This window comes from Drosophila sechellia, chromosome 2R, assembly GCF_004382195.2.
Source record: "Drosophila sechellia strain sech25 chromosome 2R, ASM438219v1, whole genome shotgun sequence".
NCBI classification, from domain to species: domain Eukaryota; kingdom Metazoa; phylum Arthropoda; class Insecta; order Diptera; family Drosophilidae; genus Drosophila; species Drosophila sechellia.
This window is the reverse complement of record NC_045950.1, coordinates 12840429-12861406: the sequence shown is the minus strand read 5'-3', so window position 1 is coordinate 12861406 and position 20978 is coordinate 12840429. Positions and strand designations below refer to the sequence as shown.

General features: G+C 42.8%; 5 protein-coding genes across 11 annotated transcripts; 2 read left to right on the top strand and 3 right to left on the bottom strand.

The window, feature by feature from the left end:
- The first annotated feature begins 103 nt into the window (after nt 1–103).
- Nucleotides 104–20977, top strand: LOC6609488 (kinesin-like protein unc-104). 7 transcript variants are annotated; one of them, XM_032716921.1, is made up of 27 exons: nt 106–470; nt 9159–9298; nt 9363–9445; nt 9504–9743; nt 9800–9984; nt 10048–10303; nt 10392–10394; nt 10458–10621; nt 10684–10823; nt 11036–11077; nt 11769–11885; nt 11988–12770; nt 12829–12995; nt 13071–13261; nt 14094–14503; nt 14573–14750; nt 14811–14901; nt 14970–15266; nt 15335–15697; nt 15753–15942; nt 16048–16440; nt 16500–16611; nt 18209–18235; nt 18326–18515; nt 18576–18712; nt 18778–18879; nt 18939–20977. In XM_032716921.1, exons 2-27 carry the CDS (start codon nt 9199–9201, stop codon nt 19033–19035), a joined length of 5058 nt encoding a protein of 1685 aa, XP_032572812.1. In that variant the 5' UTR covers nt 106–470; nt 9159–9198; the 3' UTR covers nt 19036–20977. The 7 variants fall into 7 exon arrangements, with proteins under 7 accessions (XP_032572818.1, XP_032572812.1, XP_032572815.1 ...); XM_032716924.1 differs by lacking the exons at nt 106–470; nt 10392–10394 and adding an exon at nt 8321–8407 and having other exon boundaries at nt 15753–15933; nt 18939–19035; XM_032716923.1 differs by lacking the exons at nt 106–470; nt 10392–10394 and adding an exon at nt 8321–8407 and having other exon boundaries at nt 18939–19035.
- Nucleotides 3417–5815, bottom strand: LOC6609490 (mitochondrial sodium/calcium exchanger protein). The gene is made up of 7 exons (XM_002034139.2): nt 5389–5815; nt 4993–5324; nt 4849–4923; nt 4306–4788; nt 4106–4254; nt 3809–4043; nt 3417–3756 (listed from the first exon to the last, which is right to left on the bottom strand). The coding sequence occupies exons 1-7, from the start codon at nt 5697–5699 to the stop codon at nt 3467–3469; spliced, it is 1875 nt and encodes a 624-aa protein (XP_002034175.2). The 5' UTR covers nt 5700–5815; the 3' UTR covers nt 3417–3466.
- Nucleotides 6700–8249, top strand: LOC116800672. The gene is made up of 2 exons (XM_032716933.1): nt 6700–7235; nt 8162–8249. The coding sequence occupies exon 1, from the start codon at nt 6949–6951 to the stop codon at nt 7171–7173; it is 225 nt and encodes a 74-aa protein (XP_032572824.1). The 5' UTR covers nt 6700–6948; the 3' UTR covers nt 7174–7235; nt 8162–8249.
- On the bottom strand, nt 16722–17382 carry LOC6609489. Its single transcript, XM_002034138.2, has one exon. It carries the CDS (start codon nt 17380–17382, stop codon nt 16777–16779), a length of 606 nt encoding a protein of 201 aa, XP_002034174.2. The 3' UTR covers nt 16722–16776.
- Nucleotides 17545–18065, bottom strand: LOC116800671 (venom peptide SjAPI). The gene has a single exon (XM_032716932.1). The coding sequence runs from the start codon at nt 17972–17974 to the stop codon at nt 17606–17608; it is 369 nt and encodes a 122-aa protein (XP_032572823.1). The 5' UTR covers nt 17975–18065; the 3' UTR covers nt 17545–17605.
- Nucleotide 20978: the final 1 nt, after the last annotated feature.

Below are 20978 nucleotides of genomic sequence, written 5' to 3'. Positions count from 1 at the left end.
TAAATTAAAATATCGCAAGTACTGTAAATGTTTTTCAACACTGCCGCCCATGGTGCCATCTCTAGCTAATCAGCTGTGCGCGAGCCAAACAAAAACAAAACAAAAGTCAGCCAGCCGCGAAATCGGGGGAGGAAAATTGACATTTCCACCGAGTTTTCCCGAGCTTGCGTGCGCGCAGCTGCAAACAATTTTCCAGCACGCGTATCCGAATGGTGGGACAAATGGCCAGCCGCTGGCAGAGTCGTTTGTTGCCTGTTCGCGTAATGGCCATCCTCGAAAATCGCCCGGAGTTTTGAAATCGAGAGACCAGCACGAAACAAAGGAAAAATCATTTAATTTCCTGAGGGCGGTGACGAATGAAAAACATACAAAATAAACCAATTGAGTGCAATAATAATTTAATAAACAACTGTGATTGTGAGTGTGTGAGGAAAACTGTTGACGCCCATCTAGGAATTTAACTTATAAACGTAAGTAAGCTACCAAACAAAACATAAAAACTGTTAAGAAATTATGAGATCAGGATTCAATTAAAACTATTTTCGATTAGTTTGTGAAAAACTCCACTTGACGGTATTCGGGAAAATGTGTGAAAAATCAATATTCCACAGCCAGTTGCCCCAGAAGTGCGCACGCATCTCCCTTCGGGAACTTTTCCAACTTTCGTCCTGTTGCGGATCCTGCTTGAGGTCCTTCAGCAGCTGTCCGCCCCCAGTGGATTCTATAAATAAAACCTCTCCGCTCTTGTTTGCGAATTTCCCCGAGCATATGGATGCAACCTGTCATTCAGCGCATTTATGCGCAACAACACCCACGGTTTTATCGCCTGGCCAATTGACGTCAGGGAGGGTAATCTAGTTACCAGGGAAGTTCCAATTGTCGGTGTTGTCTCTATCCAGCCAAATCAACATCAAATGTTTGCCGACGGTCAACCTCTGACCTTTGAGTAGAAGGAGTCTGAAGGCACAACCTTCACCTCGCTGCTACTCAGCCAGCGTTGCCCCATTCAAGTGGCACATTTGCGTGGGAGGTCGATTGGTCCTTCGCATATAGCGCGTCCCCACTGTCTGATTGTTGTGCGTGGGCAAAGGGTTTGTCTACTGAACGAAAATCAATCTTGAATAAATATATCCATTAGAAAAGAAATCTGATCAAACATATGATAAGTTTTAGTGGATTTGAGTATATTTTCTGTACACTTTATTTAAACTTATCTATGATGATGTATATAATCCTTAGGATTTATTTTGAAAACTAGGGGTACTAATTCTGTTTTCTTCTCCGTGTAATATTGTGCGTCATGTCCAGCGCCACTGTGGTTGTGATTATAGTGACCAGCTTGATTGAGAGATTAAGGTTTCAGTGGATTGCATGGGAATTGAGCATCTCGTTTGCTTGTGATTGTTGTTTGCTGTTCTAATAATAGGGTAAATCTGAGGCAAGGCCCCTGGGAGCATATGGGCTTCACCAGCTTGAATTTCGAGCCAAGTTGGTGCAGTTGCTCCTAAACAAAGGACTGACCAAAGCGGCGGCTTTAATAAGTCGCAGCTCGCCAACCGCCGCATAAAGTGGCTTTCCAAAGTGTCATGAATAAATAAGGCAAAATACTTAAACAAAAAAGGAGTAAAGTGTGCCGTATCCTTTGGAAAAAAGAGTGCCCAGTGGGGGGGGGGGGACTAAGCAATAAACATAAATTTCCGCTGAGCAGCATTAAGAGGGAAAATGGAAAGTGTGAGGCAACATTTTACCTTGCCGCGAAATGGCTTCCTTTTCTGACAATTTGCCCCTTCTTTATTATTAATTATTTTTAATTGTGTTCGGCAAGGCAAAGGACCATAAGCTTGTGGTTGTCCCAAATGATTTATGTTACCTGTGCGCAGCACTTTTAAGTGTTCCCCAATGCAGTCCCTTGTTTTTTTTTTTTTTTTTTGGGCGTGGCCGCCGCCCAGTGCGGTCTACTCCATCACGTGTGGTCAGCTACCCACAAAAGTAGGCAACAAAAACGTCTCGAAATGGAAATCACTTGCTAATCAACGTGTCCTGGCAGCCGCGTGCTTGCAAATTATATGCTACATATATATAGAGCGACAGCTAGGCACCGAAAGTTACAACATTCCACGCCAACATCGGGAGGTCCTGGGTGACAATAAAAAGCTACAGTGGAGAAAAAGTATCCGCAGTGATATTTCATTTGTACGGATTGCTCAAAATTGTACACTAAGTGCAGTTCCTGGAACATTTGTAATTAAAATACAATTGTATATATATTTTATATATTTAATAGATAAATATTTTTATCATAGATATAGCAATAATCCCAAGATTAAACCTATATCTAATTTTTCTCTGTATCAGAAATCACTGAGTAAACAAACCTTGAAATTATGAGAACCGAAACAAAAAATTGCAAAGTGGGTGGAAAAGCAGGGCCCGTCGAATGTTTGCCTCTTGAAAGATGATTCACCATCGGGCTCGCTCTTCCTTCCTTCCTTCCTTTTCGATGTCCTCTTCCTTCCCCTCTGCTCTTTGGCATTCCCACTGCGTTGGGACGCGACTGTGGCCATACACTCACATACAAGCGTTTTCCTCGGATGAGTCATCAGCCATTTCCCTTTGCGTTTGTAGTGGTGTAGCTCGACTGTGTTTGTGCTTTTTGCGTGGGGCAGGCTTTCTCCATCTCCCGCTCTGCTTATTTTTCCTACTATATTTTCCCATTTTCCCCACGCTTTCGTTGCAATGACTTAAATAACCAAATCGCATTTATCGTTTATGTTCTAGACTTAATGGAGGACACCAACACTCAAACATTTCCAGCTTTAGGTGTCCTGGGGGCTTTCGGAAAAAAACGGAGAAATATCAAGGGGTTTTTATATACACGTGTCTGCCATTTCAAGAGCTCTTATTCTCCTCCGCCACGTTGGCCATAAATGTCATTTGCGCCGCGGACTTGAAAATTGAATTTAAATTTAATTTCAAGACCGGCCCGCAGCTAAGTAAAAAAGAATAATTCTCAGATGACTCATACGCAGTGTTGTCTGCTGGAGTGTTACATTTTAATTGCTTGATCATGGCCAAGAGTCAGCGAACTCGCATGATGCAGCGGAAAATTGAAATGTTTTGGCGCATGAACTGTCATTGACATTCGCCCAGTGGAAAATCCTTAAAGTCGTTGGTGGAAAAGCGGTAATTGCGCAGCCAACAAAAAACGTCAACGACCGCTTTTCCCGCTCTTCCCCAGTTTACCTACAACTCGATATTTTCGTTTCGTTTCAGTCTGTGCGTGCTTTTTATTGCCTTAGAAAATTCTGCGCATTAAACTAGCTAAAAGTTCCCAACAAGGTGCGTTTCAGACGTGCGTTTTTTCAAAAATATTTTTTTTTCAATTTTTGTAAAGTACAAAAAGTATAAATGTATAAAATGTAACATTCCTGAATTTCGAGCTCTTCAATAATTTACACTTTATCAATTAAATATCAGCAAATGCTGATTTCACCCGAACGTCTTTACTAAACGAATGAATGACTTCCTCATGAACCAGAGTCACGAACAACAAGTAGACAACGTATAGCCCAATCGAATACAATCCCATTGAACGGCGGGCGAAAAATCCCAACGTTGTGGACCAGAGCAAAATGGTAAAGAGTGCCATGTTGAGAAATATGAAGGCGATTTCACCATATTCTTCTATGTGGTCATCACATCGATTTCCCACCAGACTTCTTACGTAGGCCACAGTGTTCCCAGTGACAACGATAGCTAAAGGATCAGTTTAGATATTAATCTAGAGCAAATTGTTCGAGGTACTCACTGAAAAAAGATCCTCCTATGGCGGATGCAAAAGCCATTTTTGGATAGCCATGAATGGCCACAGCGGTGTTCGCGAATAGTGTGCCCAGATTCCCTGTAAATGCCTTCACAGTGGCGCCCATGTAGTTGTCATCTATGGACAATATGTTTCCAATCACCTCGAGGACTGTATCGATTTCCGTGGCGCAGAGAAAGATTAAGAACATCGATCCTGTTAGATTCATTATGGTAAACACCTGAAAAGGAGTATTAAGGATTTAATTCGAGTTCTTGGTGCATTATCTTCACTGTAGCTCACCCAGTGATAAGATGGTGGCACATCAGTCCGTGAATGGAAGAGAATGAACACTGCAAATGGCACAGTGAGTACGAAGGAGTAGGCTCCATACATCAGGGTGTTCTGCAGGCTTATATACCATAGAACGTTCGCTTTCCTATGCATGAAAGCTGCAATCGGGAAGAATATATTATTAATTATTATTAGTGTTAACTACTCACACAAAAATATCGATATTGATAGTGCAGGATTGACTACTACATTGATGGCGTTTAGTAGCTTGTTCCAGCCATGTTTCTCCAATTCGTAGTCCACCAGGGGAATATACAGGGTGCAGATGACGACGGCCGGAGCCCTGATCAACAGTAGGACCCGGTTAAGAAGTTCCGCCTGCTTCCAAGCCTGGCACTTGATGGGCCTGAGGGAAAGGAAGAAATCCCTGAAGATCCCTTGGTTCTTCGATTGCGTGTAATCAAGCATCATAGTTCGGGTGTAGCGTCGATTAACGCTAACACGAGGATTTCGAATCATTCTCATTGTGGTGTAGCGTATTCTGGTTATCGAGATACTACTGCTTTTTTCCAAAATCTCCACCCTCGTATCCTGTGAATAATACTCCAGCTTTCTCTCGAGTTCTTGAAGTTTCAATGCTATTTCAGGTGTTTCCTTCTCATCCAGAAGTTTTTGCATTTTCGCACGCGTTGCTAGCAACTTATTTTGTTAACAATATATATATATATAAATCAATATATGAATACACTCACAGGCTATGGTCTTTTGTAATAAGTACACATCTGCCACGTTGATAATGATGTAGCTAATGTAAACCAAGAGTACAACTAAATTTTAAGACAAGGACATTACAATTTTGCGGAAAATAGGAAATCGACTTGGGCTATTATGCTTACTTAAAAATTTCAATTCATCATAGCTCAATGTGAAATGGTGCGATGCAAAGTAATCCATCAATAAAGTCGCTAAGAGAAGAAATAAAATGTCGCGGACCGTTTCGTAGGAATTCATCTTGAAGGGGGAAATGTAGCAGATTAGGCCACCGGAAATCGTAATCACAAACAGGGCTGACGACAAGTTGTTGGCAAACACCGGCACATGACGTTCAACGCTGGCCAAGTTGGCGAATAGGTCGGCGGAAGTGTTTCCAAAGGCCATCAGGGTAACTCCCGCCAAATGCTCGTTCATATGAAGGAATCGGGATACGGCCTTCAGAGCAGGACTATAGCTGCAAATGCAATTCAAATCACTAGACTTCAAGCTCAATTTCAATCTAAGAGATAGCTACTTACTAAACATTGATCGTGTAGATTAGTATAACCAAAATCTGAAAGCAGAACGCCACGAACAAGGCGATGAAGATCATTTCCTGGAACTGATTGATACACTTCAGATCGCAGGCCAGCAGTCTCATGTATGGAATTACATTCGTGCTCGAATTGCAGTCCACCGCTTTCTTTACGAAATCACATCGCTCCTCGAACGGAAAGTTGTTGGCCGCAAAACAGCTAACCGTTTTCCAAAAATTGTCAAATTCCGCGTCCATCGCGTTTGGCACGAAAAAAACATCGGATTTGGTTGTTTTTGTGTCGGTGGACGACATTTTAGTATTTATTGTTGGTAATTCGAAATATTTGAGTTGTATTAGGTAAAAGTGAAACTAGTTTTGGGATTACTTTGATTTTCTAAGAGCTATCAGAAAAAAACAAATTCAACAAATAATTCCAGCTTAAATCGTTGTTTTCGATGATAATACTAGTTATTTATTTACATTTTTAATCACTTGTTAAGTTTATTATATTTTAAACTTCGCACTTGTAATGATAACAGATTACCCCCAAATAGGGACCTTCAGCTTCCAGCACATTCTTTTACCAAGCCCCATCCTTAAACATTTCCCTACCAAAGCCACAACCTCCAACTCTTTACTGCCTCCCAGCCTCGCCGTCAGATTTCAATGTCAATGTAATTACGCCGTAGAATATATAGTATACAAATACCTACTACCGAGTAACATAAAAAGCCAAAGCTTGTCCTGCGTCTCGGTGCGATAGGAAATCAATAAAAAGAATTCACTTTACGTCATCAGCTGGTGGATAAAGCCGTCGCTATAGCCACTGTGCCGGCAGCGATATCTGAAATGGCTCATAATAAGATCAAACATCGGGGGGAAAATTGGGGGGCCGCCACAGTGGCTGTCCGAAAAAGTGGACACCTTGCGCTAATAATGAAATTCATTGTGCCCGCGGATGGCAGGCGTTTGTTTTGTTATTGCGGACCTTTTACGCTATTTGTATGAAATTTATAAAATATTTTTCGCATACCCATATACACCTCGCAGCCCACACAGTTGCTGCCCTTCCAGTTTCTTGCCCGGATTGCGGCGCATGCGTCCTGCTGGTGGGCTGGCCGTCGTCGTATCCTCTGAACTTTCCCAGAGCTGCTCACTGTGTCGTCTACCCTTAACGGGTGCAGTTCGTTCTGGTCTCGAGTCGTGCGCGAATTTCATTTCCTAAGGCCTTCCGCTGACTGGCCATCGATTTTGTGCAGAAAAGCCCAGAGTTTTCATCAGCGAAAAGTTGCCCAACCGTTTAAACAAAGCGCAGCCAAGTAAAGCAACTAACAAGTTTCAAATAAAACAATTCGATACAGTGGCAAACTAAAACTTTATCAATTATTTGTCCCCCAAAAAAAAGGAGTGAAAATTTTTCGCTGTTATACAGAAAGGCAGACCCCTACACATATATACACATATACGAGAGCCTACATATATATATATATACATATATATATATATATATAATATATGTTCAAGAATCCTTTAGCCTAGTCAAGAAGAAGAAGCTACGCGAATGTGCGCTTTTGGTTACCTATTGTTTTTCGCCCTATTGTTAACAACAATTCTGGTGCTGTCCATTATTTTCGCCACCACCTCCAAGCGATCCATGTTGGATAGCTTTGTACTAGTATTCAATTACACACAAGAACACCAGCCAGACCAAGAAATGCAGCAACAACAACAACCAACGGACTATCAGCAACAACCACAAATGTTCCTAAAACAGAAAATATTTTGAGTTCCATGGGTTAATGAGTATAATGCCCCGAAAAATAATAAAACGAAACAGAAAATCAATTGGTAAATGCTTCAAAATATATTTGCAAAATTTCATCAATTCGCTCGACCGAACATTTCAAAATTCTCGATAAAACATAGCCCATAATTACGTTTTACATAATTTTGATTCGCTACTTTTTGCCCCCCATCATCTAGTGTGTACAGTGGCCTCCAGAGTAGTGTGCATAGTGTGTGTGTAGAGTGTAGAGATTTCCTGGCTCGGTGTCCATGGCAAAGGCAACTTGAAAATTTATTAATAAAGGTCAAGAAGAACGCAAGCGAAGGATATTACCCACGAATGGGACGGGCGCGCATATGAGTGTGGTGAGAGGTCCTGCATACCGTATTAAGTGCCAGCCGTGTTGCCCCGCAGGCAGCCATAAAAAATATGACGCAGAAGGCAACAAAAGCGAGGACCTCGAGTGCTTAGTTCGTTTCTCAAGTGCAAATGAGGGTTGACAGTGTGACCAATAAATTTTCAAGAGCCTGGCCAGGTAAAACGAGCTCAGGACCTTGAGAAGTGGACATTCTCGAAAAGGCCTGATTTTAATTTCTTTAAGACGTTCTTTTATCGTTCCGTGCGCCTTCAACCAGCGTCAGTCTGCATATCATAAAAAATAAATAAAATACATAACACAAATATTTAGCATATCCTATCCCACTTTCGCTCCCACACTCTCTATAATTCTCTCGCCTTTCTCTGTCTTCTCTCCACATTTCTCCTGTCTCGCGCTTCTGCGCAAATCTTCCTGTGGAGACTTTTTACTGCAGGCTGTTGCACATTTGCTTTGACAGTTTGTTCGGAAAATTGAAGGAACAGAAAAAAATAACATAAACAAATGTATTTTGGTCAGGTAAACAAAGAGAGAGAAAGGACGAGAAAGAGAGAGAAATTCTCACAGCTGCGCATTGGAAAGATTTCTAAACTTGGTTTCACAATATTTCAGGACGCTAGTGTAAGCGAGTGAAAGAATTTCTCAGTTGGTCAAGTGAAATTACCACTAGAAAGTTAATAAATAAAACAAAGAGTGACAAACGAAAAAATATATTTTATCTTATCAAACAATAACTAAAAATCAAATCACACACAAGTGCAATCGAAAAAGTGCTAAGATCCCTTACAACTTGTGCTATAATGAGCTTTAAGGATATAGCCGCCCTATAAGCCAGCAATCGTTTGGCCTTAACTAAAGGTAATTTAATCTCCCTAAATGGTAGTTATTTGTTTTAATAAAGTTACGAAATATATTGAAAATACGCGTAATACATCGCCTTTAAAGGGACCTTTCTTTCTTTTTTGGGGTGTGAGTAGATTTCTTTATTGTGGCTTTTGTATTTGCTCGATGACTCATTCGACTATTGGCCGACACTCGTCTGCGCTTTTATTGGAAGCATTGTGGATTGTGGAATTTTTCCCCCTGCTTCAAGTGTGTGAGTGGATGTGCGTGTGTGTGAGTCAAGAGGGTTGCGGGTCAAAGAAAAATATTTGCATTAAAATTTATTACGATAAGTGATAAAATTACTGAAAAACGAACCTTAAATCTAACAAAATTGAAAGGATATTTAACTTTTTTTAACTTTCATAATCCTTATTTAAAAAGAAGCGGAGAAAAAAAGTAATTAAAATACTTCTTTAACGTCTATTGTTTTATGGGAAATATGTATTGTAATATAGTTGCCAATGCACTCGGCTTAGTCTTCGACTTATAGAACATATAGGACAGCAAATAATAAATTCTTAGCCCCACCCCTGGCTTCAATTCAAATTTCCCTGGCGAGTTGCCGGGGGCATGACTCATAGCTTCGAGCTACCACTGAAACAAATCGTGGACGAGTACATAACCATAAAGTTGGGGCAATTATAAAAGTCTCTGGCCAATTTGCAGCCCACTCGAATGTCTCGAATGTCTATAAAGTATTCCCGTTCCTCTATTTTCACTCCAGTTAACCGGAAACCAGGACACCCACAGAGAGGAAGGACAAGATGTCGTCGGTTAAGGTGGCGGTGCGAGTGCGCCCCTTCAACTCGCGCGAAATAGCCAGGGAGTCGAAATGCATCATCGAGATGGCAGGAGCCACAACGGGTGAGAATCCCATAAACACTTTATATTTTGCTTAATTAAGTACTTTAATCTTATGTCCTGACAGCCATAACCAATCCAAAGGTGCCGCCCAACACAAGCGATTCAGTAAAGCGCTTCAACTTTGACTACTCCTACTGGTCACATGATGTAAGTTTTATTTCAAATCCAATAAAAAACTATACTTAAATTCATTTTCGTATCGCAGCACCACGATGCCGATTTCTCCACACAATCGATGGTGTACAAGGACATTGGCGAGGAAATGTTGCAGCACTCCTTCGATGGATACAATGTCTGTATCTTTGCCTACGGCCAGACTGGAGCTGGAAAGTCGTATACCATGATGGGCAGGCAGGAGGAGCAGCAAGAGGGCATAATACCCATGATATGCAAGGATCTGTTCACTCGCATACAGGATACTGAGACCGATGATCTCAAGTACTCGGTGCGTCTTTATAACAATCTTTCATTTTCTAGCATCTAACTTAACAATTACTTTAGGTTGAGGTCTCCTATATGGAAATCTATTGTGAGCGAGTCAGGGATTTGCTGAATCCGAAAAACAAGGGCAATCTGCGTGTAAGGGAGCATCCCCTTTTGGGTCCATATGTAGAGGATCTGTCCAAACTGGCCGTTACCGATTACCAGGACATTCACGATCTCATTGATGAAGGCAACAAAGCTCGGTGAGTATTATTGTAATTATGTTTTGCATCTTATCCTATTTTATAACTTATAATAACTTTCAGAACTGTGGCAGCCACTAACATGAACGAAACCAGTTCCCGCTCTCATGCCGTCTTTACAATCTTCTTTACCCAACGTCGTCATGATCTGATGACCAATTTGACCACAGAAAAGGTATCCAAGATTAGCTTGGTGGACTTGGCCGGGTCGGAGCGAGCGGATTCCACTGGTGCTAAGGGCACCCGCTTGAAGGAGGGAGCCAACATTAATAAGTCCTTGACCACATTGGGCAAAGTTATCTCAGCTTTGGCGGAAGTGGTAAGTTCTTAAAGTCTATATCTCAATTTTAAACTAACTTTATGCTAATAAAATAAATGCATTTTCTTGCTGTCTGGGTATTCAATAGTCTGTAAGTTTGTCTTGATCTTTAAATAGCTTTTATTGTTGCTAATATATTTATTAATTTTGGAAGGCTTCCAAGAAAAAGAACGCCAAGAAGGCAGATTTTATTCCGTACCGTGATTCGGCCTTGACCTGGCTGTTACGTGAAAACTTAGGAGGAAACTCGAAGACAGCTATGATTGCAGCTATCTCACCAGCAGATATTAACTACGATGAAACCCTCAGCACACTGCGGTAAGTTATATTTATTATTGAAATAATTATGAGACCCAAGGCTTAATACCAATTTTGTATAGCTATGCGGATCGTGCCAAGCAAATTGTTTGCAAGGCTGTGGTCAATGAAGATGCCAATGCCAAGCTGATTCGCGAACTCAAGGAGGAGATCCAGAAGCTGCGGGACTTACTCAAAGCCGAGGGCATTGAAGTGCAGGAAGGTAAGTTGGAAGTAGTCTTACCTAGTCTAGATCTGGTTAAAATATATTCAACTAAGCTAGAGTACATTAAACCCAGCCACACATACCAAAACTACTCGCTACACTTGAAAAACAAACCAAAAACCCCTGCCTAAGGTAGATCTAGTCCTAGTCTAGTTATAAATACTAGAAAAAAGTAAAACCGATCCCAAAACCAAACCTATTTCGTTTAGGACCCGATGGCAAAGTGGTGTGTGAGAAGCGCGATGCGAATAGTAAGTAAAGTCATATGAAACTCAGCGCTATAAGAAAAACCAAAGGCTTCACATGCAACAAATGTTATTCAATAAATATGCAAAAATGTACAGTGCGTTTCAGAGCCTAATACGAGCTTATATTTGTTAACTATACTTAAATAGGTGGCGATTCAAATGCCATTTTTTTGAATATTCCTCGCATTTTACTTAATGTTTTGAAACGCACTGATATTGTAATCTAACCACTGCCAATAAAAATACATTTCTCTCTGTGTGTGAATTTGTATTGTGCTGTATCGTCAAAGCTTCTAAACAATACGCTTCAGGACGAATAAAATCTTATATAACCCATACTATAATCACAGTCGAGTCCTCTTTATGTTGCTATATAAAACACTAAAGAGACTGATATAAGTTTCCAAATAGTTAATTTCAGTTGCCTAGGTCCAAAACAAGACTGGCACCAACTCCTCGCAGTCCGCACTGCTTAAAGGCTAGAAAATGGACATGCCCGAGTTATGCAGTAGTCCCCAAATAACCATATCCCATTGGCATCTGCTTCGTTTCGTATCAAAAAATATTGTGAACATTTATATCCAATATATCTTTATGTATATCATACCTTTAAAAACTAGCACGCTTATCACTGCGCTTGTGACCGCTAAATGGTCTGATGTCCTTTGTTCTGATACCACTCTTGCATTTGCAGAAGATGAGCTCACCAAGTCCACGGTGATCAAGTCGCCCACTAAGTCACGTAATCGCAATGGATCCACAACGGAGATGGCTGTGGATCAGCTGCAGGCCAGCGAGAAACTCATTGCAGGTGAGTGGGAATATATATGACTCCTTTAGCAAATCTTTAAAAAATCTATCTAAATCTAAATCTATTGAAAATTCAATCTTTAAATGTCCATATCCATCGCAGAACTCAACGAGACCTGGGAGGAGAAACTTAAGCGCACCGAGGAGATTCGCGTGCAGCGAGAGGCGGTCTTCGCCGAAATGGGCGTGGCTGTCAAGGAAGATGGCATAACAGTTGGCGTATTCTCGCCCAAGAAGACTCCGCATTTGGTCAACCTAAACGAGGATCCCAATCTGTCTGAGTGTCTGCTTTACTACATCAAGGAGGGTCTAACTCGGCTGGGTACCCATGAAGCAAATGTACCCCAGGACATTCAGCTCTCCGGATCGCACATCCTCAAGGAGCACTGCACCTTTGAGAACAAGAACAGCACGGTGACCCTGCTGCCGCACAAGGATGCCATCATCTATGTAAATGGACGCAAGTTGGTTGAGCCGGAGGTTCTTAAGACCGGCTCTCGCGTGATCCTCGGAAAGAACCACGTGTTCCGCTTTACCAATCCAGAACAGGCACGCGAATTGCGGGATAAGATCGAGACCGAAAATGAGGCTGAGAACGAAGTGGAGAAGACAGACACCCAGCAGGTGGACTGGAACTTTGCCCAGTGCGAATTGCTCGAGAAGCAAGGCATTGATCTCAAAGCTGAAATGAAGAAGCGTTTGGACAACTTGGAGGAACAGTACAAGCGGGAGAAACTTCAGGCCGATCAGCAGTTCGAGGAGCAGCGCAAAACGTACGAGGCTCGCATCGATGCTTTGCAGAAGCAAGTGGAGGAGCAATCCATGACCATGTCCATGTACAGCAGCTACTCGCCGGAGGATTTCCACCAGGAGGAGGACGTCTACAGTATGTGCATGACAACGAATTTAAGGCAACAATATAGTAATTATTCTAAAATCTTTAGCCAATCCTATGTACGAGTCCTGCTGGACAGCAAGAGAGGCTGGCTTGGCTGCCTGGGCTTTCCGCAAGTGGCGTTACCACCAGTTCACCTCCTTGCGAGACGATCTCTGGGGCAATGCTATATTCCTTAAGGAAGCCAATGCCATTTCCGTTGAGTTAAAGAAGAAGGTAATGAGCTTACGCCTAATAGTTAACTTAAAAGATTTGACATATTGAATTAATGTACTTAAATATCCATTTCAGGTACAATTCCAGTTTACTCTCTTGACCGACACCTTGTACTCCCCTTTGCCGCCTGAGCTGGCCTCCACTGTGGCTCCTTTGCATCAGGAGGATGAGTTCGGAGCTCCACCTGTCTCTAAGACCTTGGTGGCCGTCGAAGTTACCGATACTAAAAACGGAGCCACTCACCACTGGTCCCTGGAGAAGTTACGGTAGGTTCTTTCATATCCGGAACTCCTGCTACTCCCTCACATTCATTCTTCTCTGCACTTTGGTTAAACTTTAAAAAAAGCTGGCTTTTGATTTGAGTTGAATATTATTTGAATAATACGTGCATGGTGGTTGTAGTTCATGGATTCTAGTTTCTATCAAACGCTCTAGAATTTGTTGGTTAATTTTATAACTTTGGATGTAAACAAAGCGAAGATCACGCCGCCACCATTTACGACCCAAGTCTCATCGCCATCATTCGCCAAAAGCCCCGACATCTTGTTAGGTTTAATTGAACCAATGTTGATTTGTACTTTTTCGGTTCTTTTACTACGAATCCCAAATCCACACCGTCAAACCCTGAAACCCAAATCCCATCCAAAATCATTTTCGTACACAAACAAGCTATCGCCTCGAGCTGATGAGACAAATATACAATGTCGAGAGCCCACCATCGTCCATGCTGTTCGATACGTCCGGCATGGAGGCATTGAGCGGATGGATCTCACCACCCAGCCATCACCCTGGCCAGCAGGCGCAGCTGCTCCCAGTGGAGCCACCAGTCGAAAGCGAACGGGGCCGTCTCACATTGGCCAATCTGATACCTTCTAGGTTTGCTTTGACCGCAGGTTTCATTTGTATATAGAGGTGTAGAAACTATCCTTAGTTGTAGTTGCATGGCTTTCCATATTGTCTTCTGATCTGGGATCTGGGCTTAAGCTTGCTGTGGCGCTCTCCCCGCACTTCTCTATCTATGCAATATTTTAATAATATATACCCAATACAAGTACAATGTTAACTTCATGATTATAATTTCTTGTATCTGTTTTTCAGGCAACGTTTGGAGCTGATGCGCGAGATGTACCACAACGAAGCCGAAATGAGTCCCACTTCACCGGATTATAATGTGGAGAGCCTCACTGGTGGAGATCCCTTCTACGATCGCTTCCCCTGGTTCCGCATGGTGGGTCGCTCCTTCATCTATCTGAGCAACCTGCTCTATCCAGTGCCATTGGTCCACAAGGTGGCCATTGTCAATGAACGCGGAGATGTGCGTGGCTACTTAAGGATTGCTGTGCAGCCCGTTCTGGATGAGGAGTCCATTGATTTCAATAATGGTGTCAAGCAGTCAGCTCGCTTGGTTTTCAATGAGGATGATGCCAAGCCCAAGTACAGAGCTCTCAATGAAAAGGATGATGTGCAGCGCTATATTGACAATGGTGGTTTGGACAGCAAGTTGGAGGGTAAGTTTCTACGCACTATATATATCACTAGTGTTATCACTAAAAGTTCATATTCATTATTTTTAAAAGAACTTGAGGATGTGGACTCTGGTCGTGGCATTGACTCTAACTCCGCATCCGAGTGCCACGAAAATTCGGAGGAGCCTGGCGAGCACCTGCAGGTGGGCAAGGAGTTCACTTTCCGGGTCACTGTTCTGCAGGCCACTGGTATTGGGGCTGAATATGCCGATATCTTCTGCCAGTTCAAGTAAGTAATCTTTTGGAAATTAACTTTAGGTTTGTGGTTTATAAACTGTTACGTTTACAGCTTTTTGCATCGTCATGAGGAGGCGTTCTCCACCGAACCCGTCAAGAATTCGGCATCTGGTGCTCCTCTAGGCTTCTACCATGTGCAGAACGTAAGTGGAAGATTACAATACCAAGAGCTTTCCACCATATCAATTATTAACTGTTATCTCTTCTGTAGATAACTGTACCCGTAACCAAATCATTCATCGAGTATTTGAAGACCCAACCCATAATGTTCAAGATCTTTGGGCACTACCAGACGCACCCATTGCATAAGGATGCCAAACAGGAGTTCGTTTCCCGGCCACCACCACGTCGCATGTTGCCACCGAGCATACCGATCAGTCAGCCAGTGCGTAGTCCCAAGTTTGGACCACTACCTTGTGCACCCACGTCTACGGTTTTGGCTAAGCACGATGTTCTGGTTTGGTTTGAAATCTGTGAATTGGCTCCCAATGGAGAATATGTGCCATCGGTTAGTATACCGCACATGTGATCATCCTAATCTCATACGCAATAATCCAAACACAAATTTGTAAACAGGTGGTGGAGCACAGCGATGATCTTCCCTGCCGCGGACTGTTCCTCTTGCATCAGGGCATCCAGCGGCGCATTCGTATTACTATTGTACATGAGCCCACAACCGAGGTGAAGTGGAAGGACATCAATGAGTTGGTGGTTGGACGTATCCGCAATACTCCGGAGTCATCCGATGAGCAAGACGAAGACGCCTGTGTCTTATCATTGGGCTTGTTCCCAGGCGAGGCTTTGGAGGTGCCCGGAGATGATAGATCGTTCTATCGTTTTGAGGCTGCCTGGGACTCTAGTCTGCACAACTCGGCACTGCTCAACCGCGTTTCTCAAGGCGGTGAGACCATCTACATCACCCTGAGCGCTTACTTGGAGGTAAGTTGGTATATTTTAATTTAATGTTCATTTTTAATGTATATGTACTCCTTAGCTGGAGAACTGCGCCCGCCCGGCCATTATTACCAAGGACCTGAGCATGGTAATCTATGGACGCGACGCCCGTACCGGACCGCGCTCCCTGAAGCATCTGTTTTCGGGACAGTACCGAAATCCGGAGGCCAATCGCCTAACCGGGGTTTACGAGCTGGCACTGCGCAGAGCATCCGAAGCAGGTAGTCCAGGTAGCAATTCTCAATGTAGTTGTACTCGTACTCAGTCCGCTTGCACTCGCTTGTCGAATCTTTAGAGCTGACCCCCACTTACCCATACCCTTGGTGCCTTTGCAGGTGTACAAAGGCGTCAACGTCGAGTGCTGGACACCAGCTCTACTTATGTGCGCGGCGAGGAGAATCTTCACGGCTGGAGGCCAAGGGGTGACTCCCTGATCTTCGACCACCAGTGGGAGCTGGAGAAACTCACCAGACTTGAAGAGGTTGGACGCATGCGGCACTTGCTTCTGCTGCGCGAACGTCTGGGCATGGACACCAACCCGAATCCGACCACCAAGACCGAGAAGGATGTATGCAATCTAGCTGCTAGGGCAGCCACATCACCCGTACATATGGTCATTCCACAATCGCCGCAGACTCCGGTCAAGGACCCACAGCAAATCATTCCAGAACGCGAGTACAACCAACGAGAGCAGGATCTCATGCTTAAATGCTTAAAGTTGGTGCAGGGTGAGTTAAAGCTGAGACTTACCAAGCGTTCCAGTCACTCAATTCTAAATTCATTGAAGGACGCTATACTAAGAGCGAGGCCAACGATACGCAAACTCAGTCGGATGTTTCGCCTAGCGATGAGGGATGTGCCGACATGACCGTTAGCTGCATCTCCAGCAATTCCATGGAGTGAGTAGTCGCTTAACCACCCGTATAAACAACACACCAGCACCACCCATCTTAGTTAGCTGGCATCCATTCGGCTTTCTTGGTTTATTGGAACAAACGAAATTGGCACCACAGCACATATCAGTCCACCACACTAACCCAAATCACTCTCTCACATCCTCCACCTCACAAAAACACCCTGTATATCCCGTTCTTACTCTGAACGATCCCCTTGGGACAGTCGGAGCGCAGAGTGCATGCGTTGTGTGGAATATTGTAAACATATCCACGCTTACAGCGACAGGGCGGTCCGCAAAGCGGTACGCAGTATTTGGAGCGGTACTCACAAGTCTCCGGACAAACGCCAGCACATCCCACATTTGTGGAGTTGTGACAGCAGCCGAATTTGAAGGGCTGTTTAATATACTTCTCCTCAGGCATCGGCATCCGCTTGAGGGCTATTTCTTCACCTATTGGATGAACGATGTGGTATCTTTGCTCCAGGCTATCGAATTCGTCAAAAACCTTTTTATGCGGGTTCTCCATGAACTCCTCATCGTCTCGCAAAGCATCGAAATGATCCAAGGTTCGAGCGGTGCGAAAAGTCATGCCACTAGTTACTGTTACTGGAAGTTCATTGGGCCAGGTCAACTCAGATTCCAAGTTATGCTCGCCAATGTCGTCCGGCCAGGTAATCTGGTCCTCAGCAGAATCTTCTGCTATCAGTATATGTTTTTGAAGGAGAATTCCAATTAGCTGTACGACCAAATAAACTGTCGGCCATGCCATCATTGAAAAATTATAATAATAAACTGAGATTAAAAGTGTTCCACATTAAAAATTTCAGGACTGTGTTAGAATTGCTGTAAAATGGCAATTTGTTAGGGTCACCAAGCACTAATTACTATTGCTTATAAGTCATTCGCAGCTAGAGATTTCATTAGACTAGATTACTTCTTTTAGTTGCAAACATTAGTTTATTGTCTCTTTATAACACAGAAATATTTAGTGGTTTTTACTGAAAAACGCGATGAGTTTCTACAACCAATTGCTTCATGTCTAGAGGACAATCAGTTTTTAGGATGCACAGTTGCAAATTTTCGTTAAAAACATAGTCAGGTTTGCATACGCAATTTACACCGCAATATTTAGGACACTTGAGCGATTTGAAGGCACAGGTTTCGGGGCAAACTCCAGCACACCTCACCATGGTGGCATTCTCGCCGCAAAATCCCGAAAACGGATTCCATATGTACTTCATGCGGCCGGGATCCGGGTCCACATCATGGTTCAGGATATGATCCTCGTCGATGCCCGTTGCCATGAGCGAATTCATCAGTAAGGCCGGCAGCAGCAGCAAGCAGAGGGATTTGAACCAAACCATCCTACAAACCAAAAGCAACTGAAGCTGTTAACAATCATTTCCACTTGTTTCCCAGCCTTTATTGCTTCTGCTGCCAGCTGCTTCCCTGTAATTGCCCACCATTCGATCATCGCAGTGCAAAAACTAACGATAATCACACACCACCATACATTTTCCTAATAACTCGAGATACTCAAAAACGAAACTTCCAATACTTTTGTTTGTTTTCCTTTCGGTTTTCTTTTACACAATTAGAAACAACAAATTTGTAATTCGACGCAGGTAATTTTCTGTTCTATCCAGAGAACCTATAAATCTAAACCAACTCTTAAGTGAGACGTTTGACTAACAACCTTTAATTTCCCCAATCAGATTATGTTCACCGGATCGAGCTGATGCTCCCAACGGCTGGGAGGCACCTGCTCCGGCCACTCAGCCGGCTCTTCCCCTCCGTCTCTATGTGCCGGAACTGGAGGAGATTCGCGTGAGTCCTGTGGTGGCCCGCAAGGGTCTGTTGAATGTCCTGGAGCACGGCGGTTCCGGATGGAAGAAGCGCTGGGTGGTATGTATTCCACCCTGAATGTTTTAAAGTGTAGTCTAAACTTGAGTTTTCGTTAAATAGATCGTCCGTCGTCCTTACGTGTTTATCTACCGCTCGGAGAAGGATCCCGTTGAACGGGCTGTCCTCAATCTAGCCACTGCGCATGTTGAGTGCAGCGAGGACCAGGCGGCCATGGTCAAGATACCCAACACATTCAGGTCAGTTTGATTGCCACATTAGAAGTAGACATGCATTGCTAAATATTACTTCGATTTTTCTTTAGTGTGGTGACCAAGCATCGTGGCTATCTGCTGCAAACACTTGGTGACAAGGAAGTACATGACTGGCTGTATGCTATCAATCCATTGCTTGCTGGGCAGATAAAGTAAGTAGAAAACTGAATACAACATTATCTAAATTATAATTATATCATATTTTTAATAGATCCCGCCTGGCGCGACGGACTTTGGAGCCTGCCAGCCAGACGGCTTCCCAGATCCAGGCCACCAATGCGGCGAACGCCAACAGTGGGAGCAAATGAGATACGATCACGATGGAGTCCGTTTTGGTTTACTGAGACGCAGGCTATGGCTGGCTGCAGCGCCTGAGTATCGCCAGACGACTGGTCAGGCGGAGATCACAACAAATGGCAGGGACAGCAGCTGGCAACTGATTGATATAGCTTGAAGGATTCCATCGGAAGAGGGAAATGAAATAGATGATTGTTGCTGTGGTGGCACATCTTAATCGAATGCAAAAATCAGAGATAATGAGCAGAAAGAAACCAAATGCAAAGCGTACGTAATTATTAAGTAGTTCAACAACCCAGTTTATGGATTATATTACATTTCGTGATTAGTTGGCCACGGCCCAAAGAGTAGGCACTAGCAGCTCCAATCAGATACGGTAGCCTACTTTTTAGAATCCCCTTCGGTTAGGTTTATTGGACAATTTTGTAAATAGCCTTCGTTTGATTCGATTGTATAAATATTTGGTATTAGTTAACGGACCGTTTAGTTTCAGTTCCCACGTGATATTATGTTGATCAGTTAGAGTTTGTATTTTTTCTCAAGTATGCGACAAATATGTAAAGCTTGTAATGCAAACAAACACACACGTATATGCATTTTAATGGTGCAAACTAAAGCAAAATACAGACATATATATAAATGAGGAACTATATGTAATGAATTAATGTATAAAACCCTATATATTTGCTGTTTATACACAAATTTTCATGTACTTGTATTGTTTAACTTAAAAAGAGCAGGTAACCGCCAGAGAAAATTATGATACCAAAAATATGTGTGTGTGTTAAAGAAAGACCGTACAGTATATAGGATATAGGAGACGTGAGGTATAAGCTCAGCAGAATTGCGAAATCTCTATAAAGGTAACGATTATTGTTAGATCTATACATATATATATACAAGCAAACAGAACTATATGCGAATGAAACTATTTTACACACCAGAGTTACGAACCATGAAATCGGCGCTGCTATAACTCAGCTGCCCCACATTGTCAACTGTTGACGGCTTTTAAGGCTTCTCCCCCACAGACTCCCCCCAAAAATACCAGACAGTTTCGCTTCTAAAATGCTCCCTCTCGGAACCACCTGCTAAAGCTTCAAGCAACACGTTACGGAACAACCAATTGTAGTTTTGATAAGAGTCTTAAACTAGTACGCAATGGCCACCTGTATATTTCCCAACTGAAAATGAAACCGACATTTTGCTTTGCTTGCGAAAAGAACTTTGAATTTAATTTGCGTTTCGCCATCGGTTGATGCACGAGCTTAGGTCAGGTTAATGGATCAATTGGAGCTTCACTTGTGCCCGGATCACAAGCCTCGAAGCTCCCAAAGTTGTTGAAGGGATCGCTTTCGTTTGTGTCACGAGAATGGACACGGAACGTTAAGCGATCGTTGCTGGATCGAGGAATACGTATTCTTTTAGAAATCGTTTCGGAACTGAGTCGGCGTTTTGGGTTTTGAGTTAATTGTAGCAAAATGTAAACATTTGTTAAACTATTGAATTAATTTCCAATTGTAACATATTAGAGAATTGTAATTACAATAATCATTTTACAAGCATATAATATGATATCTATGTACGTAATAACCTATTTTGGCCCAGTTTAAATTTACCAACAAAGAATTGCACACACCAAAAATATAGAGCTATATATTAGCGAAGCGAGTTAACGAGCAAGAAACTCAACTTATATATGCGTATATGGTACAATACATTTCAAAATCGATTTAAATATGTACATCGGCTATATATCAATGTATGTAAGAGATGATTGCCTGGCAACCGTTTCCAATGACAGATGAAAATGAGAAGAGCAGAACCAACGCGTGGAAAATGAGGGGAAACCTATGCTATGTGTATGTATAATCCAAAACAAATTGATATTTGCCAGGGCGTATCACTATTAAAGAAATATAAAATAAAACGGCTTTAAATAAAATCTGTAAAC

What these genes read in the sequence shown, in the direction of transcription:
- LOC6609490 (XM_002034139.2), bottom strand. Translation starts at nt 5,699, where the DNA reads ATGTCGTCCACCGACACAAAAACAACCAAATCCGATGTTTTTTTCGTG. An exon ending in ATTACAAAAGACCATAGCCT is followed by an intron (nt 4,789 to 4,848) that starts GTGAGTGTATTC and finishes ATAAGTTGCTAG; the next exon opens with CAACGCGTGCGAAAATGCAA. An exon ending in CATAGGAGGATCTTTTTTCA is followed by an intron (nt 3,757 to 3,808) that starts GTGAGTACCTCG and finishes CTGATCCTTTAG; the next exon opens with CTATCGTTGTCACTGGGAAC.
- LOC116800671 (XM_032716932.1), bottom strand. Translation starts at nt 17,974, where the DNA reads ATGGTTTGGTTCAAATCCCTCTGCTTGCTGCTGCTGCCGGCCTTACTG.
- LOC6609489 (XM_002034138.2), bottom strand. Translation starts at nt 17,382, where the DNA reads ATGATGGCATGGCCGACAGTTTATTTGGTCGTACAGCTAATTGGAATT.
- LOC6609488 (XM_032716921.1), top strand. Translation starts at nt 9,199, where the DNA reads ATGTCGTCGGTTAAGGTGGCGGTGCGAGTGCGCCCCTTCAACTCGCGC. An exon ending in CAGCGAGAAACTCATTGCAG is followed by an intron (nt 11,886 to 11,987) that starts GTGAGTGGGAAT and finishes TATCCATCGCAG; the next exon opens with AACTCAACGAGACCTGGGAG. An exon ending in ATGCTTAAAGTTGGTGCAGG is followed by an intron (nt 16,441 to 16,499) that starts GTGAGTTAAAGC and finishes AATTCATTGAAG; the next exon opens with GACGCTATACTAAGAGCGAG.
- LOC116800672 (XM_032716933.1), top strand. Translation starts at nt 6,949, where the DNA reads ATGTGCGCTTTTGGTTACCTATTGTTTTTCGCCCTATTGTTAACAACA.